This window comes from Molothrus aeneus, chromosome 9 (assembly GCF_037042795.1).
Source record: "Molothrus aeneus isolate 106 chromosome 9, BPBGC_Maene_1.0, whole genome shotgun sequence".
Taxonomy (NCBI): domain Eukaryota; kingdom Metazoa; phylum Chordata; class Aves; order Passeriformes; family Icteridae; genus Molothrus; species Molothrus aeneus.
This window is the reverse complement of record NC_089654.1, coordinates 30,309,783-30,325,928: the sequence shown is the minus strand read 5'-3', so window position 1 is coordinate 30,325,928 and position 16,146 is coordinate 30,309,783. Positions and strand designations below refer to the sequence as shown.

At 44.4% G+C, this 16,146-nt stretch overlaps 1 protein-coding gene across 1 annotated transcript in view; it reads left to right on the top strand.

Annotated features, from left to right (window-relative positions):
- Window positions 1-16,146, top strand: part of NOTCH2 (notch receptor 2) — an 89,376-nt gene that overhangs the window by 46,164 nt on the left and 27,066 nt on the right. The window contains exons 9-17 of the mRNA XM_066555271.1: window positions 435-548; window positions 1,667-1,780; window positions 5,058-5,291; window positions 5,783-5,893; window positions 7,538-7,730; window positions 9,954-10,099; window positions 10,608-10,727; window positions 10,826-10,978; window positions 14,359-14,587. Coding sequence (XP_066411368.1) covers window positions 435-548; window positions 1,667-1,780; window positions 5,058-5,291; window positions 5,783-5,893; window positions 7,538-7,730; window positions 9,954-10,099; window positions 10,608-10,727; window positions 10,826-10,978; window positions 14,359-14,587 — 1,414 coding nt within the window. The remainder of the gene's footprint in view (window positions 1-434; window positions 549-1,666; window positions 1,781-5,057; window positions 5,292-5,782; window positions 5,894-7,537; window positions 7,731-9,953; window positions 10,100-10,607; window positions 10,728-10,825; window positions 10,979-14,358; window positions 14,588-16,146) is intronic.

Genomic DNA, 16,146 nt, shown 5'->3' with positions numbered 1-16,146 from the left:
TGTATAATATGTTTTGAAAGGTGGAACAGGAAAGGCTAGTCCCAAGTATTTCATCACCCTTCTTAATGTTTTTCTTGTACTCTTCCATTAGCTAAAAGCCCTTGAGCTAAAACTATCTGTTGTGTTTGTTTATATACCTTTTACAAAGTAATTAACCCCTTCTCAAGTGGAAGAAAACATTAGATGTGAATTCAGCATTGACTTCTGCTGTTGCTGGTTAGGTGAGCATCTTCAGCAACAGTGAAACCTACACAATCAACATCTCTTTTTAGCCTCTGGGGTATATTTGTACCTCATAGTTTCTGTTCAGACTGCAAACTTGCAATGAAACTCTGCTTAGACTTTCAGCACTGGTATAAGAGACAGTTACACTCTCAAGAGCACTTTCTACAGCCTTCAGTCACCTCTTCTTATTTATTTTTATTTTTTAACAGGTTTTAAAGGAGTTCACTGTGAAGAAGATATTGATGAATGCCTGAGTAATCCCTGTGTGAACAATGGAGTGTGTCTTGATAAAGTCAACCGCTTCCTCTGTGTCTGTCCTCCTGGTGAGTTCTGATTTCTGGAAGCTTTTCCTGCTTCACCCTATCAAGACCTGCACAGATGTTGTGGGTGAAATGTTTCTTGTGAGTCTCTGTTGTTTTTAGGGCAGTATCTGTTTGAGTGAGTGAAGTGCAATCACTATTAAATCAGAATAGTTTCATGTTGGTTACAATAATATTGTGCTTGTAACTGGGTGAGCATTGACAAACACACAGTTGGACACCTCATCTAAAAGGGCAGCTGGCAACACGAGTTTCTGTTGTTGTGGAAACTACAGTGAGAGTCTCAGCACATTTTAAAGATCAGACCCTCTGCACACTTCTTGTTTTTTTTCTGAGGTTTTTAGGCAGAAGCTGGTTTTGCATCAGTATAGTTTATGGTGCTTGCATGAGGAGTGAAATGAATTGGGCTTCACTAGAAAAGAAAAAGAGCTGAGCTGAGGGATCAATGTTAGCTGTAGAGTGAACATCACTTATTTTCTTCATGGGTTACAAAAAATTTTGAATTCAGAATTTACATGACAAAAGCCTGCTCTGCAGCCCTTCTTATTGACTAATGGTGTTCAGGCTCTTGCTTTGGTTCCTTCCTCCAAGAAGAAACCTCATGGTTTTTTTTTTCTGAAACTGCCCAAGGATCTGCATCATCTGACATCACCTGTCAATACTTTCAAAACAGTTCTTGAAATAGTTAAGAAAGTTCCAGTGCTGTTTTGCAGCACATTCCATACTGCTGCAGTAATTCCAGTCTGAAGGCTCTAGTGATGTATGCGCTGTTATTTTATTTTTAGCCGCTTGCTTTGATTGCCTTAAAGATTTTTATTAGATGGCTCTCACTTTACAGGCAGGCATACTGTCCAGTGATGGACACTGCTTTATTTCTCTGTGACTTGGCCATCTCAGTTTTAAGCTGACCTGGAGGACAGAACCTTTGGAGGGTGGGCTGGACGAGGAGCGAGCCCATGCAAGGTGTGGTGTGTGTGCTTCATGATGCCACTGAATGTAGATTGGCTGGGCTTGTGTTTGGATGGGCTTGAGGGTTTGTTAGAGGTAATTCCTGACAGTGCAGCTGTCTAGGTGAACTCCTTCAGTGACTCCTGGTTTCCCTGTGTTTGTGTGCCTCTCAGGGTTCAGTGGGGCCGTGTGCCAGATTGACATAGACGACTGTTCCAGCACGCCGTGCCTCAACGGAGCCAAGTGCATTGACCACCCCAATGGCTACGAGTGCCAGTGTGCCACAGGTCAGTCTGCTGTTCTGAGCCCCTGGGGGGAGAGAGCATGCAACCCAAGTACATGAAAGACTGGTCTCAAAGATGTCACTGTTTTTTCTTTCTTTCTCTGAAATGCTGCTTGTTTGTTGCAGAGCTTTGTCCACTCCTTTGTGCAGGGAATAGTATTTAAATAGAGAAAGCCTTTCACTTGTGGCAGCTAGGTTCACAGCTGATGAGAGTTCTGCCTCCCTCTTTCAGCACCATCCTTTGCTTCCCAGAAGATGACAGCTTCTTCTGTACTAGCTATGGAATCTACATCTGGGAAAACATGAGTGTGATTTACCTTCTTCTCTCCCAAGTCAGATTATATCGTATGCACTTGAAAAACAAGAGATGGGCAGAGCAGTGCTGCTGTGCATTCTGATTTCTGTTGCATCAGAAGGCTAAGTTCCATTTTATGTCAGAAGTTGCATTTTATGTCAGAAGGCTAATACTGAAATGCAGTAAGAGCTGTGGAAGAAATTCCACTCAGAATTTGAGTGGAAATGATTTGAAATAATTTGTCAGGTACCACACAGAAATTTTGGCAGAGCTGTGGCCAGAACTCAGGTGGTTTTTTAATGCCTGGTGAGTTACATATTCAGAAGCGTCAGGTTTAATGATAGGATTTTCTTATCTTCAGACCTCCAGGGGTGATGTAGATATGTTTTTATCTTCATTTTTACATCTGGTCAAATAAGAGGGTTCAGAGCTGTTATGTTCTAATTTTCAGTAAGGAGCTACTCTTGGTTGCTTTCAGTTCATGGTCCCTCATACACTGCTCATGATACAGATTCAGGTATGAAATGCCTTGGCTTTAGCTCTTCCATTAGGAAAGAAGCTGAACAGTTCCCGGAGCTCTATTAGTCCCAGTAATGTGCAGTAAGGTTGGTTAGATTTATGTGCAAAATTTCTCATTTTGAATCATTCCAATAATCAAATGATTAAGGCAAGCTTGACTTCACTGCGCAGAATGTAGCAAAGATTAGCCTGAAAATAGCCTGGTTTTTCTCACATGTGGTCTCTCCACCATTTCCAAAGTTCCTGAAGAGGCATTGAATTTGTTGGAAGAAGGAGAATGCAGTAGTTCTGACCAGGAGAGGAATAATTACTGTGGTCAGAATTTTCCTTTTGACTACTTCATGTGACAAATAAGCAGACACTTGCAAAAGGAAGGAAAAGCTCAAATCTTCTCCAAACTTGGAAACTGTTTTAGTCTTTCTCAGGCTGGGGTGTGTTCAGGTTGCTTTCATTCACTGAGACTGCAGAGCTTATCAGGCCTGGGTGGGTCTGGGTAGCGTAGGGGAGGACAATGTGGAGAGCTGTGCCTTGAAAAGCAAGTTCTGAATTTGGCACCAAAACTGCATAAATCAATACAGAAACTCTAGGTATCCCACCTGGGGAAGGAAGGCAATTGCTTCCATGAAGGCAAATGATGTAAAGGAGCATCTTCAGGCTGAAAGCAACCAAATGCATGTTACTGAAGCAGCAGTTCTAGTAAAATCTTAAATATCTGACTGAAAATTGGAGAGGGATGCTGTATTAGGGCTGTTTTCCATCCTGTCAGAAAGATTCTCATATTCAATATTAAAATGGTTTTTTCCTAGTCTGAATCTTGTCTGCAAAGAGAGAAATCATGTTTTGGTGAGGTATGTTCAGTTAGGAGATCCAGAAACGTTCCTGATCTCTGAGTGGCTCAGTTGAGCTACAATAGCAGGCAAGGTAATGACTGTTGAATGAACGTGTGCTAAGTGTTATATTTAATATTGACAGCCTTCTGTAAGACTGAAATGTGGAGTTCTTCCTGGGGGCAGGTCAGTTACTGGACAATGAGTTCGAGTATGTTCTTGCTCTGCTCCTCTCATGGTGTGAGTGATGTGTTTGTGTTGTTCCCTGAACGGTAATCGCCGGCTGCCAACGTGATTGAAAACTGCAAAATGTTTGGCCAAATGCTGTACAGATAGCTCTATTTACTGCTTGCTTTTTGTCTTTTCTTTCCCTTCTGGCATTATTCCACTTCTCCTTCCCAGTGGTAGATCATGGCTTTTCTTTTCTTGGGTTGTTTCAGGTCTTTCCTCTTTTGTTTGTCTCTGCCCTCTTTTTTTTTCCCCCTCTGCCACCATTTCTCCCCTTATCAGTTTGTTTTTCCTCCTTCCCTAACATCTTTTTATATCCATCTCTCTAACTAGCTTCCCTTCCCTCTCCCCACCCACTTCCACACCCATTCATCCAAGCATACGTTCGCAGAACTTGGAAATGTTAGCCGTCACCTGGTATGTTTGACCACAGAAATAACCACAAACCTGTATGAAAAATGGGGAGCCTCTTATCCACTTATAATACTCAGGTGAGAACCACTCTTCAGCTGTTGAAATTCCCTGCAGCTTGGTTTGTATCAGTCTCCAGTTGGTGTCTTGAAATTTCAAGTTCTGCCTTCCTGATCTTCAGCTGCTGGAAGGCTGTGTGAGCTGTTGCTCCAAAACCTCAGCTCTGAAAACCATTTATTTGAAATTGTCCCAATCTTATATAGCTCTGCTCCATCATGGAGAGCAGGGCTCTTGAGGAGGGACTTGTTTGCTGCTCCTACTTCCTGAACCCCCTCTAGCCCTTTTTGTGGATAGGTTCTGTCCCTCTCTGTTGCTCAGGATGTTTCCCAGCTGAAGCAGAATGAAACAGGCCAAATTGCTGCTTGTTTCATTGCTCCTGACCAAGAGGTTGCATGCAGCCTTCAGTAAGTTTGCAGTTGGTGCTTGATTGCAGTTACTGAAAAGTTTCCCAGTGAAGGAGGCAAGAAACTTTCTAATAAGCAGAGCTGCAGAAGCTTTGACATGAGCCAAGGGAGTTCCCCTGGGAAGGTTTCAGCAACATCTTTGCAGTAATTGCTCATTTTAAGAAGGTCAGCCCCACTCTGTCCCCGTTACTGTGCAGAGGAAATAATGGCAGGAGTGTGCCTTCAGACAGTTTATACTGATGCAAGTAAATATTTCTGATGGAGATTTACATGTTTCCTCTCATGGCTACTGTTCCAAATAACCTGAAGGTGACCACTTCCAGTGCCAGGGTTCTCCGTGCATGCTGCTGTTCTGTAATGCTGTGAACAGTGGAGAGTGTTGTGTTCCAGGGCTGGAAATGCAGTTGAGGTGCCCAGTTAACCCTTTGTGCTCTCTGCCACTTTGCTGATTCTTGATACAATTCTTTCTGTACCTGCATTATATTCACTGCAGCATCCTACCAGTGGACTCCTTCCTTACTTGTGACTTTTCCTCAGGTTTTACTGGCACTCTGTGTGAGGAGAACATCAACAACTGTGACCCTGATCCCTGCCACCACGGGGAATGCCAGGATGGCATAGATTCATACACATGCATCTGCAACCCTGGCTACATGGGTGGCATATGCAGTGAGCAGATTGATGAGTGCCACAGCAATCCTTGCCTCAACCAAGGGCGCTGCATCGACCTGGTCAATGGCTACCAGTGCAACTGCCTGCTGGGCACCTCAGGTATGGAAAACACCACTGGAAGGCTGGGATTCAAGCAGAATTCAAGCATCTGATTATTTCTTACCTGTGCTCTGGTGTGTGCTAAGTTGAGAGTATCATTTTCACATTGCTTTGCCATGCTGAACTTCAGTGTGTTTGTGTGGATTGTCTAACCCTCACTGGTGCTGCAACCAATCTTGGGAGAATTTGCCTCCTCTTTACTCCAAAAAAAAATCAAGCCTGCAGAAAAATTAGGCATAGCATTCAAAATGTTTATTCCTCTGTTTAAATATTTAGTACAAGCTCAGGGTCATATTCAGTCAGCACCCAATGGCTTGGGTGGCATTCCTTGGTGTTGCAGTGCTTCTGCATCATCACCTGTTTAAGTTGCCCCCAATGTGACTTTGAAGCAAGTGGGATTCTTAATTAGGCTATTTTGGGAAATAGTTCTGTTGCCTTCTTTTTAAGATTTACCCTCCTTATTCCTCTAACCCTTGTTTTTTTTATTCCAGGAATAAACTGTGAGAATAACTTTGACGACTGTGCCAGTAACCCGTGCATTCATGGGACCTGTATTGATGGCATTAATCGCTACAACTGTGCCTGTGAACCTGGATTTACAGGTAAAGTCAGTTACCCAGGAGCTCTCAATTGTTTGGAAGATGGTTATCCAAGTAGTCAGGGAAGTGCTCTTTGCATACTCACTGCAAGGGATTCAGTTGGTGTCTCAGTAAATCCTTCTAATCTTTGGATCTTAGCATCTTACATTACAGCCAGTTCTACCAAACAGAAAAATGGCCTAATCTGTGCTGTGAAATGCCATTCTTGTTAGGTAATTAAGTCTAATTCATGGTTCTTGGGTTTATAACAAATAAACCCACGTGACTTTGGTTTATTATTTACAGCCCCTTTCCAGGGACAGAGAGATTGTGGACAATGTGGAGAGGTGTTTGATTAGACTCTGCCTAGAGCTTTGACCATGAACAGTATTTCTATTTCTGTGAAATCAGAGCATTAACTTGGTGTTCTCTTGAGTTGCTTCCCACTCTGAAGTTTCTCAGTACTTCTCTGTCATAGCATGGTGTGTTCTGTGTTCTTTTTATACTACAAAATTTCTCTGGTACAGTCAAAGTAGGGCTGAAAAAAGAAGTGGTTAGACACCTCTGGATCCATATTTAGAGCTCCGAGTCAACATCAGGACTATTTCTAATGACTAAAGCACATCTCACCACTGTTTGTAAGGGCATTTGTGTTTTGAGCCATGTAGAGTAATACAAAATAATCGTTGTGAGGCAATTGGTACTGTTTATTACAGCTTTCTCATCATGTTTTTTGCTGTTTATTACCAAATTATTCTAGTCAGAATAGATCTGAAATGCATTAGAGCACTAAAATGTTTCATGAAAATGTTTCATGTGTCTTGTGCTTTTCTCTTGGGGTCTTTCTAAATTCCTGATGCTCCTTCCTTCTTCCCTATGGCTCTGGCATAGTGGAACTCTCTGGTTCCCAGAATAAGATGGGGGATGATGCTGATCACTCGTGCCTACTGCTCTCCTAGGTTGCTGGCATTCCATATCTGTTATCCTGCTGGATCTCTTACTGTTACACTGTTAAAATAATTCAGTAATGTGATGAATTGGCATATTCCAGTCTTTAAGGAGCTGGCTTGCATGGGGTCTTGGTACTTTGTCATTTCCTTCTGTTAAAAATGCTTTCAGCTTACTGCATCATTCACTCTGTTTAGCTTTCCAGCCTCACAAGTCCTTTTGGTCACTGCTTCAAGGATCTTGCAGTCGTAATCAGAGGCAGGCAAAACAGGAAACGGTGTTTTTTAGAGCCCCTTTTGCGCAATAAACCACAAGAACTGTATTTACTGCAGACATTTGGGCACTATTGGTTGTTCAAAGGGTAGGTACTTCAAAGCAGAGGAGCAGGGCTACGACAAGTGCAGCTCAAGAGGTTTGTTGCAAGCATGATACAGCTGAGTGGTTTTTGCTTTCCTAATCAATATTAACTGGTGATTTAAGTGGAGATTCTGGAATGGTTTGTAAATACTTGCTGAGTGTAAGTGCTGTTTTCCAGGCACAGCAAAGTGCTGCATCTCTCAGAAACGCTTCTCTTGGCTTGAGTTAAAGCATGGAGGCATGTGAGCTCCATGCTGCTGCCTTGGCTTCCCTGAGCTGTGTCTCAGTGTGTGCTCTTGCAGAGGTGCAAAGCAAGCGTTGTTTTAAGAAGTGCAGCTCAGGAAGTGTTGTTTTCCCCTCCAGGGCCCCGGTGCAACGTGGACATCGACGAGTGCACGTCCAGCCCGTGCCACAACGGGGGCACGTGTGTCAACGAGGTGAACGGGTTCCGCTGCGTGTGCCCCGAGGGCTTCCACCACCCCCACTGCCAGCCCCAGGCTGACGGCTGCCTCAGCAGCCCCTGTGTGCACGGCAACTGCACACACACTGCCACGGGGTGAGCACCACTGAGCCTGCCTGCTGCCCTCTGCCCTGCTGTCCTGTCTCTCCAGACCTACAGCTCCTGGTTTTTCTCTAATTTCTCAGAGTAGGATCCCAATTTATCTGATGCTTGTGACATAGTCACAGTCAGGTGAGAGAGCCAGGTGAGAATCTCACCTGAGCCCCTGCCTGTCTCACCTGCACTGTGGTGGCTTCCAAGGGCCCTTCCCAACACTGGCCAGCTAAATCCATGGTCAGCAACAGCAATGGGTTATTTATGCACCATCTGCATCCAGAGCTCCATTTCCCCCTGCTTGTGTGGGAGCAAGCCACAGCTCCTGCCTTCAAAGCAGAGCCAGGCTGCCAAGTTTCAGTGCAGCTCCTCGTGTCCACTCAATCTGGAGAGGGTTCTCTGTCTGCTGCTACACCCCCTCCAAATCCTTTTGATTACAGCTGCCTTTCCCACAAATCTGCCACAGCAAACAAACAGCCATAATAAGGTGTAGATCTTCATTCACCAGCTGGTGTTTCAGCGCAGGTTTTTCTGTCCTGCCTCGTGTTGTTTGCTGGTTTTGCATGGGCAAGTGGTGCAGGGTGTACTGTCACCATCTAGAGGGAGGGTTTGGTGATTCTAGAGTGTTGTGGTGTTGTGGGTCCCAGGACAAGGTGAGAGATGAGAATTTGACTCCAAGTTCTCAGGAGGCTGATTTATTATCTTATTATATTATATTATATAGAATTATATACTAAAACTAGACTAAAGAAGGAGAAAGGAGACATCAAGAAGGCTAGACAAGAATGAATAATAACAACTCATGACTGACCAGAGAGTCCAATACAGCTGCATGGGATTGGTCATTAATTAAAAACAAAAAAAAATTCACAGAGAACCAATTAAAGATGCACCTGTTGGTGAGCAAGCTCCAGAGCACATTCCAAGCAATCAGATAATTATTGTTTACATTTCTTTTCTGAGGTTTCTCAGCTTTTCAGGGGAAAAATCCTGGTGAAGGGATTTTTCACAAAATATCATGGTGACACTAGTGAGCTGAGTGAATGCAATTAAAATAAAGAAATGGTTCCAAATTAAATCTTTGGGGAGCAGCAGCAACATATTCCATCAAAACCTAAAACATTGAGCGTGGGGACTGTCTTTATTAGCTAGAGCTGTTCATCCTAACCAAACACTGTATCAAGGAACAGGCTGACAACTTTTGCTCTAGGGATGGATATTTCACCCAGGACACTTTGTCCACTGCTGAGATTTTGTCAGCTTTACTCATATTGTTGCATGTCTGAGAAAAGAAAGGAAAATTCTCTCTGGGTCTTTTGCTGGCAGTAGTTGCTTCTGAATCTTCCCACGCAGGAAGACCAAATGCTGATTTTGGGAGCCCTAAATCAGATTTCTTTTTGGTAATGGTAAGTCTGGGGTTGTTCTGTTTGTGGAAGTTCTCAACTATATGTGGAATAGCCTCCCAAAAATGTGCTGTGTCCTGGGAAGTGTTGTCAGCACTTGGGCAAGGAAGTGATTTGCTGATGCAGGTAGCTCTGTAGATCAGGATGCAGCACTTTCCCTGTAGCTGGCAGGAAAGCTGCTTTTATTGCTAATTCAGCCTCCTTGAAAGGTTGGAAAACAGATTTTTGTTCACCTTGTCTGTCATGTGTCACTTTGCATTTGTACACCTCACTCTGTGCCAGGTGGAAGAAGCTGTGTTTGCAGGGCAGGGACAGAGGCCAGTGTGTGCTCTGTGGCCCAAGTCCAGGCTGATGCACCAAGCCCTTGCTTCTACATCTTTGTGGGTGGGGTGTGCTCTACTGCAGGTTTTGAAACCTGATGGAGAAGACTGCTCCTGCTCCCAGCCAGCTGTTTTCATTTGAAACCACTATTTGGTATTAAATCAGTCTAGTTATCTTTGGAGCCTATTGTTCCCCTCCACTTCTTTTTTTCTAATTTTTTTTGTTTCTGTCTTTGAATGTGTTGAGATGGTCTTATCAAAGCAGAAACATATTGCTGGTTGACTGAACACTTTGTGAAAACTGTAATGAGGGAAGTGTGGTTGTAAGGGAGGGTTTATTTTCAGTATTTTCAAAACTATACAGCTGGGGCAAACAATCCAAAATAACTTAGGGCTCTTCTCAAGAGAGTTCTTCTGGTTTTCTCTCCAAAACTAATCTGCAGGAGAAACTGGTAGAGGAGTTACTTCAAAATGTCTAAATTAATGCTGTTTTGCCTTTCAAGGTACAAGTGTGTCTGCGACCCAGGCTGGATAGGAGATTACTGTTCAACAGAGGGGAATGAATGTAAATCAAACCCATGCCAGAATGGAGGAACGTGTGAGGATCTGTTGAATGCATACAGATGTACCTGTAGGAAGGGATTCAAAGGTGAAAATTCAGAAAAAATTTGTTATCTTTTCCCTTTTTACTTCATTGCACCTTTAGGGTAATTTCTTTTCATTAAACTTGGTGGAAATAATAATCAAGATGGGAAATGCCATGGCTCTATGAAGTTAAATTAGTCAGTTCCTGTAGACATGATACAGTAATAGAATACTTGGCAAGGGCTTGTCTAAGCCTTGCTTGGAATCATTAAAAAATGACCTGTTGGAAGCTTAGCTTAATTTTCTTTGTAAATTATGAAATTTACATAAATGCCCTGGAAATTGGAGGGGCATTAAACTCAAAATGACCATGGCTGCTTCTACACTGAGCCCATGAGGAGTGCTTTGCTCTCCTTTTCGTTCTGCTGAGATTTTTTCAAATTATGGCAGTGCTGTCCACTGCAGTGTGGGATAATCACACAATGTGAGTTACAACCTCTTTGTTCATTCTTCCAAGAAGCACCAAGTTCTTAGCAGCACATTCTTCAGCTTTTTCCCATTCTGCTCTCCAGGTGTGAACTGCCAGGTAGTGGTTTCTCCTTGTTCCCCTAATCCTTGTGAGAACTCGGGAATCTGCCAAGAATCTCCTGACTCTGAAGGCTACACCTGCCAGTGTGCCCCTGGCTGGGAAGGTAACCTGGGTTGGGAACGAGGTGTGCTTGCAGTGCTGGCTCTGAGCCTCCTGCCATTGCTTGGGAGGGGTCTCACCCTTGCACTCTGCACCTTTCAGGGGAAAGATGCACAGTGGATATTGATGAGTGTCTCTCCAAGCCCTGCAAGAACCATGCCCTGTGCCACAACATCCAGGGCAGTTACCTGTGCGAGTGCCGGCCCGGCTTCACCGGCGGCGACTGCGACACCAACATCGACGACTGCCTGGCCAGTGGGTATCAGCACCTTACTCTGTGTTTCCCAGTCTCCCCCAAAAATCAATTTGCTGACTGCTGTTTGACAGATTCAGAAGGGTCTTTTATGATCTCTTGCCAAAAGAAAAAAAAAAAACCCAAACTTCAGTTTTGTAATATTTGAAGAAGTCAAAATCCATCGTGTTTGGCTGCTAGAATGGACCACGGTGTGCTAACTGATGGCAGCTGTTGTTCCCAGATCCTTAACTTGAAAAGGCCCTTAGAGTTTACATACCTTAATAAGAGGCACTGTTAAATGCAAAATTGTATTTGCCTGAAATTTTAATCCATCAAGCTAAAGTGCCACTGCAGGGCTTACCTGTATTTCAACGTTCAGTTTGATGGAGGTGTGGTGGGAATCTGGGCTATAGCAGTCCTTCCTGAAATGTCTGTCTGGCATTAATATTCTGGGAACAGTGGGTCCTGTTGCAGTTCCAGTTAATCCATATCTGAAAACAAATTAGGCAGCAGGAAGGCCCTCTGCTCTGGAATAGGTGTCAGTTGCAGGAGGGGAGGCCATACCCTGATAAGTACTGGAACGGCTCAAATTGCAAGAAAACAAGTATTAATTTCATGTCCTTGACACTGCTGTTTATAAGGGAAACCAAATACATAGTAGCTTCTTTTTCTTACTGGGCATATTTTATATCATCCTCAGATAAAATCAGAGTCTCCTGAGAAATGTCACGTGTTTAAAAGTTCATCTGTTACTATTTGAAAAGTGCTTTATCAAACCTTGGAGGAGTTCACAATGCTGTAGTTCTTAGATTGGCCAGGTCTTTAAAAAAACCCAACCAAATGAACAGAAAAACCCCAAACAACCTCCCCAAAACAAAACAAAAAACCCCACTCCCCTGTTTCTTCTATCAGCTTAAAACCAAAATGGAGTTTTGAAGATTTAAGGTGTGAACTTAGCAAATTGTGTTTTGCATTGGGAAAAAAATGGAAATTCATGACTGCTGTAGAGAAGGATCCAAACAAGTCTATTAGCAAAAGTTACCGTGGGAGCCCCCAGAGCAGCACTCAAAGAACTTCTGAGGTGTCTGGCTCAGGCTGAGCTTTTAATTCCTTCATTCTGAGCAGACAGGTACAATACAAAAAGTGTCACGGTGCAGTGACCCAGAGCTTTGCTTACTGAAGCCAACAAAATCATTGCCTGTCCTGTTAGTTTTTGTGTGGGTGCCTGAAGATAAAAACATTCTCCAAGTGTTCATCTTTCCCTCTGGAACAGCTGGGACATCTCTCTCCCTCCTCCTGAGTGTTCTGAGAGCTGTGGGATTCACCCCATGTTGTCTTAGGCAGCACACCCGTGAGGCTGAAGAAGCATTTCACAGTGCTGCCACAGCTGATTTCATTTAGCATAACAAAAACCTTCCATGCCTTGAGCCAAATGTCTTTAATCTATGAAGCAAACAAACCCTCCAACAACAGGAACTTATTGAAAAGTTGATACCCGAGTCTCCTTCTTCTGTCAGTAAATGTGTGGCACAGAGAATTAATGCACAGCTTTTGGCTTCACTCATACATGGCTCACTGCCACAGACACAACATTTTATAGCTGCCAGGGGTCTTGCTTTGAATGTGCTTTTTCTCTGCAGTAGTCAAATGACCTTTAAATGGATGCAGGTGTGTCTCATAATACAAATTCTTAACATGTGAGCATATTTCTCAGTCAATAAATGAGCTTTAATTACCTTTCACATTTCTTCATTTCCCAGTAAACAGATTTAGCTTATGATACTTATGATAAACTGCAAATTTTTGGTGGATTCTATTTGCATTTTCCAGTTCATATTTTAGTAGTACTTAAAGGTAGTCCTAAATCAAAAATAAGGCTCAGTAACCTATTTTTCAACCCCCTTGCTTTCTCCCTTTTTCCTCCCCCCTCCCAGTTTCCCTCTCTGCCTCCATATATTAGGCTTTTGCTCTGTGGAATGCAGAGTAGAAAAGGAATCTGGCTTCAGGAATGTGGGTCTTAAATCCAAAAGTGGAAGGAGAAAAGCAGGAAGAAATTACTGAACGGCAGAAATCTTTCAGGCAGATTGGTGCTTGTGGAAGCAGAAGGAGTACAGTAGTAGAAGGTGGCTTAGACCTAAAGAAACAGTTGTATGCAAGTAGCAAGAGCATGGCAGAGATAAGGAAACTATCAAGAAATGCAATGATTGAGGAGAATCCTTGGTGGTGTAGGAGTTTGTGAGCTTTTCTGGCAGCCTTTCCCCAACCAGTCTGTGATGCTGGGAAAAATGTCAAGTGCTCAGTAGTGCATAAGTGCTCATATATGTGCTAATACACACATACAGGTTTGATTTGACTGCATTGCTTTCATGCTGAAAATTAAGCACACAAGTTCTCTCTTGTGTTAAGAGAGAATGTGCTGAGTTCTCTGATGAATAAAACCTGGTAAGGAAGAAACAGTTGCTGCTCTGTTTTTATTGTACCAGTAGGCATCTGTCACAAAAGCAGCATTTGAATTTTAAACCAAGAGGCTCTGGGTTTTGGTTGAACAAATTCCAGCAGAGAAACCTTTAGGCCCTGAAGGTTGGCCTTGATCCACACCATTTTGAAAATTTCTGATTGATAATGCTTTGCAGTTACCTGTTCCATAAAGAGGCTGAGAAAAACCTGTCAGTCCTCTGTCCCACTCTGGGCTATGTGGCCCCTTCTTTTTCCATACAAACAGCTGCTCTAGGCCTGGCCCTTCACTGTTCTTGGGTTTTGGTGTTGCTGAAATGGCTCCCAAGGTATTAGAAAGTCTCTTTTTTCCCAGCCCCGTGACCAAAGAAGTTGAGGTTCCTCAGCTCTGGTTCTCAAGGCTGTTTATTTTCTCTTATCTGTTCCATTCTTTCTCTGACCTGCTGAGATCTGTCCAGCAAGTCGGGTTGTGGCACAGTCCCTGCCCTTGGGGTGGTGTTAACTTTTTATACTAAGAACTACGTGTACTTTATTTACAATAATTTTCCAATACCTACCACCTATGTTAGACAGTCTGTCTCTGCTCTAAACCAATCCAGAAGTGTCACCATCCCAGCCAGAAGATGGAGGACAAGAAGAAGAAGAAATAGGACAGGACACACCCAGATTCCTCCATCTTGCTTCTTGAACCCCCATTCTAAATCCCCAAAATTCTACTTTTTCACCCCGTGACAAATTAACTATCATTCTACTCAAACTTTTGTGGCTTACAAAGTTGGTAATTGTTTCCATGGGCTAAAATCAAAGGCACAGGTGTCTTTGACTCTGTGCCAAGGTCTCTGAGCCCCTTGCCAGCATCTCAAGCCATCCAGGGCAGCCAGAGGGATGTCCTGGGTGCTGACACACTGTCACCTATTTTAACACTCCTGTGGTGCTTCTGTCCCAGATCCCTGCCAGAACGGAGCCTCGTGCGTGGATGGGATAAACTCCTTCTCGTGCATCTGCCTGCCTGGATTTCATGGGGACAAGTGTCAGACAGACACCAACGAGTGTCTGAGTGAGCCCTGCAGGAACGGGGGCACCTGCACCCACTACGTCAACAGCTACACCTGCAGGTGCCCGCCGGGCTTCGAGGGCACCAACTGCGAGAGCAACATCGACGAGTGCACGGACAGGTGAGGCACTGCCCCATGCCAGCTCCTGCCCCCAGCCTGCTGCTCCTGCCCCCAGCCTGCTGCTCCTGCCCCCAGCCTGCTGCTCCTGCCCCCAGCCTGCTGCTCCTGCCCCCAGCCTGCTGCTCCTGATCCTGCCCCCAGCCTGCTGCTCCTGATCCTGCCCCCAGCCTGCTGCTCCTGATCCTGCCCCCAGCCTGCTGCTCCTGCCCCCAGCCTGCTGCTCCTGCCCCCAGCCTGCTGCTCCTGCCCCCAGCCTGCTCCTGCCCCCAGCCTGCTGCTCCTGCCCCCAGCCTGCTGCTCCTGCCCCCAGCCTGCTCCTGCTCCTGCCCCCAGCCCACTGCTCCTGCTCCTGCCCCCAGCTTGCTCCTGCTCCTGCCCCCAGCCTGCTGCTCCTGCCCCCAGCCCACTGCTCCTGCTCCTGCCCCCAGCTTGCTCCTGCTCCTGCCCCCAGCCCGCTGCTCCTGCCCCCAGCCTGCTCCTGCTCCTGCTCCTGCTCCCAGCCTGCTCCTGCCCCCAGCCTGCTCCTGCTCCCAGCCCGCTGCTCCTGCTCCTGCCCCCAGCCTGCTCCTGCCCTCAGCCTGCTCCTGCTCCTGCCCCCATTCTAAAAACCCCAAAATTCTACTTTTTCACCCTCTAACAAACTAACTATCATTCTACTTAAACTCTTGTGGCTTGTAACTCTTCACACAAAGTTGGTAATTGTTTCCATGGGCTAAAATCAAAGGCACAGGTGTTTGTGACTCCATGCCAGGGTCTCGAGCCATCCAGGGCAGCCAGAAGAATGTCCTGGGTTCCAACACCAGTCCTGCTCAGGAGCAGCTTCTAACCAGGGCAATTCTCCTTTCCTGCATTTGTCTCAGGCATACTTGTGATTCTTGCAAGGAAAGCTGGCTTAGTTGAAACACATTGCCTGGTCCTCAGTTTCTTCTAACTTTCTTCCAACAGTTCATTACAGCATAAATGGGATAGCATTTAACAAAAGTTAAAACAGTTAGGGATGCTAGCTTATTTAAATATAAATAATTCATATTTTTACAAGACCTATCACATAGGGGAGGGGAAATAATTGGTCATGAATGGTTGGTTACTCTGTTGAGAAATACAAAAGCTGCAAAAATGGAAGCAATGGCCAGCTTAGAAAAGCAGCAAAAATAAATTAGCCCTGAGTTGTTGACAACAAATAATACGAAGAAGAAACCAAGAGAAACACTAAATCCACTAAATTCTAAAATGGAAAGATTTTATTATCGGAGATCTTTAATGCTCGCAAAAAAAAATGGGATGTGGTTTAGCAGTATCGAGATAAAACCTGAGGTCATTCTAAAGGGGGGGATGTGGAACTGAGTTAAAATGCTCAGCAGCTGGTCCTCAAATAAATGGTTCATGTGGTAGTTTTAAGAGCTCTTTGAGAGTTAAACATGTGATTCCATCATCTGCCTGCATATTTATTTTAAGCTTCCTTAGGATTGATGTAAGTAACTTCAGATTCTCAAATGGAAAAAAATTCTAGCAATTTCTTTAAAATTTGCAGTGGTTAAAAAATAATTAGAAGTACTCTG